The sequence below is a fragment of the Salvia hispanica genome, chromosome 6 (genome assembly GCF_023119035.1).
Source record: "Salvia hispanica cultivar TCC Black 2014 chromosome 6, UniMelb_Shisp_WGS_1.0, whole genome shotgun sequence".
Lineage (NCBI taxonomy): Eukaryota > Viridiplantae > Streptophyta > Magnoliopsida > Lamiales > Lamiaceae > Salvia > Salvia hispanica.
Window position 1 is genome coordinate 10510502 of NC_062970.1, and position 10352 is coordinate 10520853.

Sequence of the window (10352 nt, forward strand, 5' to 3'; positions counted from 1 at the left end):
TGGAAAGACATTTCATCAAAGATAAAATTGAAGCTGGAATCGTGGATTCTCTTTGTACGTTTTGAATATCAACTTGATGATATTTTAGCCAAACGTGTGGACTCAATAAATTTTACTGAAGTTCTTGATAAGTTAAGTATTTGATAATCATGTTATTTAACTTGAGAGATAGTGTTAGCAATATCAAGCGAATAAATCAAGAGAATTTAAAAGCAATACACAAGGCAACAATTAAAGATCTCTTTCCATGTTCGAGTCAATGTATTTCTATTCTTACCATTTGCATACATAAGTCATTCCATATGAATTGGAATGATTATCAATGTAATAACAAAAAATTGAAAAAATGGAATGACTTCACTACTAAGGAACATATTAAAATAATAAAATGACTCTATTAATATGGAACGTATCTAAAATAATAAAATAACTCTACAACTATGAAATAATGGGAATACTATAGTGGAAAGAATAGAAAATAGAATAATTTTTATGATAGAAAATAAATTTAGTAGTAGTACTTGTAAATTTGGATTTGTTGTGCATCCGAAAATGTTTCCCGCCAAAGAGAAGCATCACCCGCCTTGTCTCTCAAATGAATCTTCATCTTCCCCCAAATTCACAAATACGATTCCTACGCTCTATACTCTCAACAAAAAATGCCATGTCTTAGCAATCTCATCAATTCACCGCCTTCTGCTTTACCAGACCTCAAGCCCGTTCTCTATGACTACCACACCAGCTTCCAAGACCCCCAATCCGACCAGTCCAACGATAAAGGAGAATTGAAACAAGGAGCTATTGCCAAGGGGCTCAATCCCGAATTCCACAATCCTGCTTCCTTTGATGAAGATGGAGGAGGGGACATCCACACCAAAATTCCCAACTTCCAGTGGCTCTTCCTCGTCGGTGCTCCCAAATTGGTAATTATCATTGCTATTGTTTCCTTGTTTATTCAGTCCTGATGGAATCGAATTCTGTGCTCTTTGCAATTCATTTCTTTATTTAAACATCCCGTGTTGTAGTAGTAACATTAGTTATTCAGTGGATTGTTGGTGTAGCATCATTAGTTCTTAGGGTTCTCTTGTTTGATGCTTTCTAAATTACTACTTATACTGCCTCAACTTCTTCCATCCAAGCTGTATTTTGTTAAGTTATATTTTCAAATTAATAGGACTAGTTCCAAGATCTTTTATTGTGTTATGATGGTCACAACAATTATAGTATTTTAATTTTAATTTTTGTTTTCAGCTGTGTTTCTTAATGACTTGTTTTGGTTCCATAGAGCTAATATTGTTAGAAATCTCGATAGCATTAATGATTAGTTCATTACAAGATAACCTTCCAGGTGACTCTTTTGTTATCATATGATAGATAATAAGAAATTCTTCGAATTTCGTAATAACGTACTGTACATCTCTAGTGTTTGTGTGTTCATATCACTGAAGCTGGAAATCCAGTACAACTTCACAATTCTGAATAGGCTAGTACTTAGAAATACTCTCACTAACATATCTAGAAAAAGAAGAAAAAGAAGAAAGCTCTCTGCAATGTAAAATGACTATCATGGTTTCAGATTCAGTGTGGTGTTTGCCGAAGTGGAGTCTACCCTGAGGAGAAGATATTGTGCTCTGTTCGTGGTTGCAAGGGTGTTTTTCACCTAATATGTGCTAAAGAGAGTCTAGGTTTCTCATCCTCAAAGGAAAATCAGTTTAAGTGCCCTCAACATGTAAGTTCTATTTCCATCACTACTTAGTCTTTGTGCTTTCAAAGATTGAAAATCTTCATAATATTTATGTTGGCAACGTTCTCATCATCATTTCACACCATGATTGCGGGTGTCCTAGCATTTTAATCGCTTCAATGACATGAGAAAAGAAATTAACTGTAGGTGTAGAAAATTGATTTTTTGTATGGATTTATTTTGTGCTCATTTTTAGTAACTGGTAAATGGACCTATTGCATATATTCTCATTAAGACAAATTTCTAAATTCTACTAGTTGCTAATTCATTCTTTTGAGTAGTTGTTTGCTGTGCAGTCTGTTAATGAGGACTTACATTGCTTCCATCTCGTATATGATCAGGCTTGTTTTCTTTGTAAGCAAAAAAATCATTTGTTGCGATGCATAAGATGCCCGATAGCATGTCATGATAAATGTGCTGCGTTTCCCGAGCATGTGGTCCGCATTCCTAACCAGCCAGGTGAAGTTATATGTTGGAAGCATCCTACTGATTGGCGTCTAGAGAAGGTCCATCTCTTCCTTTGCTCGCCAACGTTTTCCCTAATTTGTTGTTCTGCATAGGTATAGGATTTTCATTGGTTATACCAACATTTTGAGTAATTCCCATTATTCTCAATATCTAGTATGTACCTTTTTATGTCATACTCATACTTCAGTTGATTGACGTACATCTTTTTTTATATGCAGCACGAGATTCCTGCAAATATCACGAAGGTCAGATTTTTATTATTTATGTATTTTCCTAGTAGATCTACGTAAAAAAAAAGTCTTCGGAGTGACAAGTTTGAAGAAATCTTTGTAATGAATCTACTCAGGATCACATAAGGATTTAGCTTGGAAAAATGAAATGACTTTTAGCCCTCCTTTTTTACACTAGTGCTTATAGTAAGTATTTCTTTTGTAACTTTTCAGGATATATTTTCTCTATTGCCTCTTCCATATACTGAGCAGGAGTTCAAAATTGACATAAATTGGAAAGATCAGGCTGAAACTAAGTTGGAGCCACGTTCATATGTTCATATCAAACGAAGTATCCTTTGCACATAGTGTCTTTTTAAGCATCAAGGGGAATACTTTCAACTTCATTTAATGTGTTGATTTTCGGAATCTTCTGTCTTCAATTATATATTACTACTCCACTTATAACTCTGGATGAAAACTGCCTACTAACAGTTTGGCTGATTTAGTATATAGAAACTTTTCAGTTATGTTTGCAGACAAATTACTTTTGGTGTCTTTAACTATATTTAGATATATACCTTGTAAAGAGAAAACGCAATGGTATTGATACTGATATTGGATGCACAAACTGCAAGCAATGCTCTGATGGTTGTGTATGCAGGTACTAGTTCTCCATTGGAAACAATTTTCCTTACTACACAGCTACTTGTGTTCTGCACTAAGACTATATTGTATTATTCAGCTAAGATTATTTTATAAAAATGGTGGAACAGGGTTCAGTGCATCAGCTGCTCAAAAGCTTGTCGTTGCTCTAGAAACTGTACAAACCGGCCCTTTCAGAAAGGAAAGAAAATCCAGATTGTGAAGGTAAATTTTGGATTTTATTTTGGACTTAGTACTTTATTTATCTCATGGATTATTTATGGTGCCTATCAGACGGAGCTCTGTGGTTGGGGTGTAGTGGCTGCTGAATCAATCAGTAAAGGAGATTTCATAGTAGAATATGTTGGAGAAGGTAAATTCATGGACAATCGAAATATTAACGCTCTAAATGCTCTTTTTCTTGTATAATCATTTTCCTTACATATTGATCTTCGTGCCTATTCCAGCCATCTGCATAAAAGGTTCATACATTTGTGTCAACTGGAGTTCTGCATTCTTGCCTAGTTGCATAAATCTTACTGTAAAAAAAAAAAAATTCTAGACAGCAGCTGGTATATAGAAGCATTTTTCCTGGGAAAGGCAAAATATCTGCTAATAAATAAGTTATTCCTGAGCTTCAGCCTCATAATGCGGTATTACTTCAGTTTTGTTTTCCCTAGTAAATGGAGCAGTCCCATTATGGTAATTGGTGGAGTCTGTTTCATATATACCCTGTGCCCATTGTCATCCAACCTAAATAATAAGATATCCGACAGCTAATCTGCAGAGATGATCCCTATCAAACTCATTACTTTTATCTTCGATGTGTATAAAGGTTTTATTAGTTACTGATATGGGACTTTACTCATGATATGTTTTCATTTGCAGTAATTAATGATGCCTCGTGTGAAAAAAGGCTGTGGGACATGAAAGACCAGGATGCTAAGAACTTCTATATGTGTGAAATCAATAAGGACTTTGTGATTGATGCGACATTCAAGGGAAATGAATCTCGGTTTCTAAATCACAGTTGTGCCCCTAACTGTAAACTGGAGAAATGGTGAGTATATTTTATGATTTCTCATCATAGTTATTCATGCTTTGTCAAATTGTTTTTAGGCAAAGCTAAACGGATTTTCCTAAACAAATAAATTCTGATAGTCTATAGAGATAACCTGAGCCCAATATAAGTCTTTTAGCAATTGGATAGTAGTACTACCTACTTGTAGCAGTCAGGCAGCAGCAATTTTCTTTTCATATATTACAAATTCTTACTCTGGTGACATATTCTGGATATCACATTTCACACTTAGCGAACTTACAGCGATGCTGGACAAGCTCATTTATTTTTTTCCCTAGTGACTGTTTTAGTAATAATGCTCTCTGATTAAATCATTTATAGACTGCTCTGTTTTACCTAATAAATAGGCAGGTTGAAGGGGAGACACGCGTTGGTATTTTTGCTTCCAGATTAATTGAAGTTGGAGAACCACTGACCTACGACTACCGGTATTCAGCATCACCCTTCCCTTTTATCTTCATAATTTAATACATAATGCCGAATTAATGGTGGAGTTTCAGTATTATTGTGAGAAGCTTTCAGAGAGTCATGACTTGTATCTGGACTTCATGTCTCTATTTTCTTCATTTCAAACATAAACAGTAAGAAGCTTTACTTGATCACTCAGTAATGGCAAGGCTGGAGTTTGTCACTCCATGGTCACCACTGGTAACTGTGTAACGGCTACTTACATTAATGGCTATCACACTATCCTGTTTTGACTGCTATCGTCATGTAGTAATACCAAAGCCATCTACTACATGTGTTAGCAGTCAAAACAGGATAGTGTGATAGCCATTAATGTAAGCAGCCGTTACATGGTTAGCAGTGGTGGACATGGAGTGACAAACTCCAGCCTTGCCATTACTGAGCAGAAAGGACCCCAAATGAACTAATGAAGATAATAGGGATAAACATTCAATGTAACTAATTCAGTTTCATAGTCAAGTATTTAAGATTTTGTTAATAGAAGCAATTATATTGAAACACCCTGAAATGGTAGCCGCTTGGTTATAGTGCTTAAGCTGCTTTGTGTTGAGCCTCGTCTAGAAAAATGTGCGATTTTGGTTTATAGTGACTGCTATCAGCGGCTCCACAAGTTCGTCGAGTCTTACAAAAATTTCTTGCCTTGATCAGTATGATTGTCAATTAGATATCACTTTTTCCCACGAACTCGATTTGATTTGGTGTCTTTGCCATCTTTCTCATCTAACAAGTACTACTATTGCTTTCCAAAAAAGATTATGCATTGATAAACAATAGCTAAAGAGGCTAAGAACTATTTCTTCTTCTTGTGCAGATTTGTACAATTTGGGCCTGAGGTTGAGTGTCATTGCGGAGCTCCAAACTGCGGTGGCTACCTCGGAACCAAAAGGAAAATCGTGTTTTCCCAAGCTACAAAAACCAAGCTGGAATTGCATGTATCGTGGGGTCCTAAAAGACAAAGGTCATCTAAGAAGATAGTGGTAGTTACAAATTGAGTTCAAACCAATTTTTGGTGGAGCATGTATGCTATGGTGTGTGTATATTGCTTTGATCGAGCACATCATCTCCATTTTTACCACTAGTTAGATCTTGTCTCTGCAAATTGTTAAGGTATCCTCATTTTTCTCTAGCAACCAAAGAACTGCAAATTCTGTTGTGGTTGACGTTGACAGAATTGTGTTTCTAGATTCATGTGTACATTTTTACCGAACAAAACTAAGGAAATTTAAGATAGCTCAAGATATATAGTATGAAACGAACTGCGTTAGTAATAAATAGTTTAAAATTACAAAAAATTACTTGTCCTTGTCTAGCCAATTTCTCAGATTTATTACAATAGTATGTACAAAAAAATGATGATTCAAAGAATTATATATTAGCTTTGAGCATATCTATTAGAATCTGTCACTCTTGACTCTGAGAAACCTGAGACTATTTGAAATGAAATGAAAAGAATATGAATTTATAACACCAAATCTTCAGCATTAAGCACTGAATCAAACTGCACCATAGGCTGCATGAAGAGCTCCCCAAATATATCATCTCCTTGCCCGTTATAGTCGCTAAATTCGCTCGATTCAAAATACGTTTTTATGTCGTCAGGAATGGTGCATTGTGGTGGATCAGGATCACTGTGTGTAGGAGTGGAAGGGTACTCTGCAGCCAGTGTCATTTCCATCATCTCCTTGAATTTGGAAGATTGAAGCAGGAGACCGAGGGCTGAGGTGGCGGTGGTGGGAGGACGTGGCTGGGATGAGGTGGCGTCTGAGGCCGGTTGGAGGAGGTGAGGGGAGGTTGTAAGGGATCCTCCTGAGTACTCAAGGTTTAAGCTTTGGTCCGAGCTTGTGTCGTTGCTATTGTTGTTAGGTCTTAGCCATTTTATGTAACGGCTAAGATCAAAATTTGTGACAGCGTTGAGGCCGCGGTATTCGATGGCTGCCATGTCGTATGCGATGGCAGCCTCTTCTTGTGTAGCTGCATCATTTGATTTGATTTGATTTGATTTGGTTAGAATGATCAAAGATTGGAAAAAATGGGTGATGCAATTTTTGGTGTGGGAAGGTTTAGGTTGGTGAGCTTCACCAACTAATTTGAGTGTAATGTCAAATAGTGTTTGGGGGTGAGTTTACCAAATGAAGGTTGCGATGTACAATATTGAAATTGGTATATGTGACGTGCATTGTAAACTATATTGAAATTGTCTCACTTAAATTGAAATTATTAGGATTTGAATGTTTACCATATGTTCCAAGATAAAGGTATTTGTTCCCAAAAACCCTCCCAATTCGAGCTTCCCATCTTCCATTGTGATGATGTCTACAACAAATTTGAGATATATAGAATCAAAATCCAAATCCAAATATATATTATGCTTTCCAAGAGGTAAACATATGATAACTAGCTGAATTTGATAACTAATCAACTTGGTATACTAATCCAAGTATATCAACACAATTTCAATTGGCATTATAAATATATACTTATCAGCTTCAAATTTATTTAAAAGTCAATACAAAAACGTATGCCAATCTTATTTGTGTTGACCTACTAATATTATTGTGGTGACATTTTTAATATACCGAGTTGAATAAGTTATCAAAACTATTAATTATATTAGTTTGCATATCAAAACATATCGCTTCTCTTTTAACAACAATTTTATTGTATATTTACACTAACAAAAACCTATAGTTTACAATACAAATTCTAAAAATTTGCATCTCAAAATATGTCAGTTCTCTTTAATATTAATATCAGTTTATATATTTCAAATTATATTTTTGTCACAACTGATATCCATAAATCAACGAACTAATATTGAAGTGAGAACATCCATTTTATGATCTAATGAACCAGAATGGTTATTAATTCTCATATAGATGGTGGTTTAAAAGGATTAGGAACCCTATATATGTATATCATCTATCTAACCTTGCCACGCCTCTATATTTGGATACTCCCCTCGAAAATCCACTGCTTTTTCTGCAACCACCAATAAGAATAGTAGTTTTAAGCATTGAAGAAAACACAGCAATTACTCTAAAACATCACTTAAATTAAAGTTAAACCCCAATTTACTTACCTTCTCAATGATCCAATATATTCTTCTCTAGACTGCCCATCCATGCCCAAAATCTCTTTCTGATAAGTAGACAACTATATATATGTATAGTGAAAGAAAAATCAGCATCTCATTTTAGCAAACCATCCATAAAACTACTTCGTTTTACTTACCGGAAAATTGAGGATAGTGTCTTGACCCCAATACTTGAGAGCAGCCAAGTCATAGGCATGTGCAGCTGCTTCTTCATCATCATAAGCACCTAAACATCACAAAATCTTGATCATGGATTATAAATTCCTAAATAATTTTTTTATTAAAAGAAATATTAGTACGATTATTTACTTACCAAGATACACTGCATTTCCCATCAAGAATCCATCATCCCACCAAGAAAAGTAGAAAATAATTAAAATGACAAGTAAAATAGCAAAAAAAAAAATATATTGATGGATAAAATGGTAGCACTAGCTGGCTAACCTTGTCTGCCTTTCTTGTTCTGTGCCTCATTCCAGCAGTTCTTGTCCCACAAATGTGCTTCGAATCGACCAGTCCATCGGTGCCTAAACCAATCACATAGTAATATACTTGGCCGTTTAGTAGGGAAGACAGATAAGACAAAACATGATTTATAACAACACGCAATTTAGAATATGAACAAACCTTGTAACGCCACGATAAACCGAGCTGCGCTTGGGTGGGGAGTCTCGAGGGATGGTTTTCCTAGTGCGTTTTACCTTAGTCCCGGGATTGTTCACGGGAATTGAGGCGTTACCCGGTTTCTGCTGACCCAACTTCACCATGATATGATATGTACTAGTATTAACCAAGAAATGGCACTACCAAATCTTGGATTTAGACTAATATTGATCTAAGTTTTTTGAGAATAATTAAACATGACTAAGTCTACAAGCAAAGGTGTTTATAAAGGAAATGGTGGGAGGGTTGGCAAATGGCAGCCGGCTGATTGATTTTGGCCGAATTAACCGGCTTTCCACAGTCTCTCTCTTGTCTCATCTTGGTTTTGTGTTATTCATTAACACTTTGTAGGTGAAAAATATTGACATTTTATTATTTTCTTGATTGATTAGTTTATCAACAACCAACCATATCTGCCCCAACTTCCTCAACTAACTTTTGAAATTTATTTCTTTTAATTATAAAACAGTGCAATTCTTTTTTTTACTACATTAACGGTGGCATAGATATATTTCAATGAATTTGGTAATGAGATATTGCAGATAGTTTTTAATTCTTTACGTCATGAACTAGAAGACAAATTACCTGGGGTGATCTAATGTATCCAAATGGTGTTGGGACGATCGACAATCCTACCACTATTAGAAAAAGCCTAAATATTTGTAAATTGAAAATTAGACCAATACAAAATACTACTCCTTCAGTCCCCAAGAATACACACTCTTTCCTTTTTACATAAAAATACGCACTTTCTAATTTTGGTAACTCTTTTCTCACTAATGAGGTGAAACTCATTCTCCACTAACAATACTTTAATTACTATTTCTCTATACCTTTTTTTCTTACTTTACAAATTTTACATTAAAACTCGTGCCGAACCCAAAGTGCATATTCTTTGAGGACAGAGGGAGTACTATATATTGCATACGTCTCATTTTATCATTTTGGTCTATCGACCAAAATTAGTCCATATCTAAGTTTGGATTTTTTTTATCACACGTTACCATACTAATTATGTGAGTCCACAATCAATTAATACTATCTTCAACTAATTTGACATTAAAACTCATGTATATTTCCCAAATATCTTAGGATACCAGTATCTTTTTAAAATAAATTAAATTGATATCGATATAGTTGATGAAAACAGTTTAAAGTTGAGTGTCGTTGATTAGCCTGCAGAAAATAGAGAATATTTTAACATTGGTTTTATTAGCTGCATTTTCATTTATATCTTAATTATTTAGAAAATAATTTGAGACATGATATAGTTCATGGAGGCTTCGTACATGATACTATCATTAATCAAGATTACTTATACTATCTATCGCATTGTTTAGCTTTCTAGAAAAATAAAAATAAAACTATGCATAATCATCAAAATCATGCAGTGATTCTTCTACGTTTCCCAGTTTCAAACCATACAATACTTAAAACATTAGTTAATGCTGAAATTTTCTAACTTATATGTTCTGCACAGCTCCAGAGACAGAGGAGAGACATCATGATTTAAGATTAGAAAGTGTGTTTCACATCTTAGATGAAAGCAGAAAATTATAAAATACTACTACCAATGATGAAATAAAGAAACATATTCTGATATCCACAGAGGGCTGTGATATACACACAGACACAATGGAGATTATTGAAGCATGTAAAGAAATGGTGAGCATCACAGCATTCATATATATGCTGCACTCCCAAAATTTTAGCCTCAAACCGGTAGGTGGATCTGATAATGGATGCAATAAAGCGACGAATATGTAATATTCCGGGCAGTTGGAAAGAGGCAAAGTATTGTTAGATGGTGTAGGTTTGATGATACAAGAAGATAAGAAGGAATCATCAATGTCATGTGAACAAAGACACAGAATAGAACAAACCTATAAATTTACTGTTTGGTAAAGGTAAAATAAGCCAGCAAATCCTATAGGAAATGAAGATAGACACAGATAATAATGAGTTAATAATAATATGTTG

The 10352-nt window shown here is 34.8% G+C and overlaps 2 protein-coding genes across 3 annotated transcripts; one reads left to right on the plus strand and one right to left on the minus strand.

Moving 5' to 3' along the window:
- Window positions 1–602: 602 nt before the first annotated feature.
- LOC125191693 (histone-lysine N-methyltransferase ASHR3) lies at window positions 603–5867 on the plus strand. Of its 2 annotated transcripts, none has more exons than XM_048089099.1 (11): window positions 603–923; window positions 1577–1729; window positions 2086–2250; window positions 2431–2457; window positions 2656–2773; window positions 2995–3085; window positions 3198–3291; window positions 3361–3439; window positions 3955–4126; window positions 4495–4575; window positions 5427–5867. In XM_048089099.1, exons 1-11 carry the CDS (start codon window positions 660–662, stop codon window positions 5605–5607), a joined length of 1425 nt encoding a protein of 474 aa, XP_047945056.1. In that variant the 5' UTR covers window positions 603–659; the 3' UTR covers window positions 5608–5867. The 2 variants fall into 2 exon arrangements, with proteins under 2 accessions (XP_047945056.1, XP_047945057.1); XM_048089100.1 differs by having other exon boundaries at window positions 1583–1729.
- Window positions 5862–8678, minus strand: LOC125191694 (AP2-like ethylene-responsive transcription factor At1g16060). Its single transcript, XM_048089101.1, has 8 exons — window positions 8337–8678; window positions 8154–8236; window positions 8023–8031; window positions 7847–7935; window positions 7695–7768; window positions 7544–7594; window positions 6852–6928; window positions 5862–6586 (listed from the first exon to the last, which is right to left on the minus strand). The coding sequence occupies exons 1-8, from the start codon at window positions 8474–8476 to the stop codon at window positions 6075–6077; spliced, it is 1035 nt and encodes a 344-aa protein (XP_047945058.1). The 5' UTR covers window positions 8477–8678; the 3' UTR covers window positions 5862–6074.
- Window positions 8679–10352: the final 1674 nt, after the last annotated feature.

Excerpts from the sequence above, each read along its gene's own strand:
- LOC125191693 (XM_048089099.1), top strand. The coding sequence starts at position 660 with ATGCCATGTCTTAGCAATCTCATCAATTCACCGCCTTCTGCTTTACCA. Across the intron at positions 2,251-2,430 it reads CTGATTGGCGTCTAGAGAAG|CACGAGATTCCTGCAAATAT; the intron begins GTCCATCTCTTC and ends TTTTATATGCAG. Across the intron at positions 4,127-4,494 it reads AACTGTAAACTGGAGAAATG|GCAGGTTGAAGGGGAGACAC; the intron begins GTGAGTATATTT and ends CCTAATAAATAG.
- LOC125191694 (XM_048089101.1), bottom strand. The coding sequence starts at position 8,476 with ATGGTGAAGTTGGGTCAGCAGAAACCGGGTAACGCCTCAATTCCCGTG. Across the intron at positions 8,237-8,336 it reads GTTTATCGTGGCGTTACAAG|GCACCGATGGACTGGTCGAT; the intron begins GTTTGTTCATAT and ends TGATTGGTTTAG. Across the intron at positions 7,595-7,694 it reads TATATTGGATCATTGAGAAG|AAAAAGCAGTGGATTTTCGA; the intron begins GTAAGTAAATTG and ends TGGTGGTTGCAG.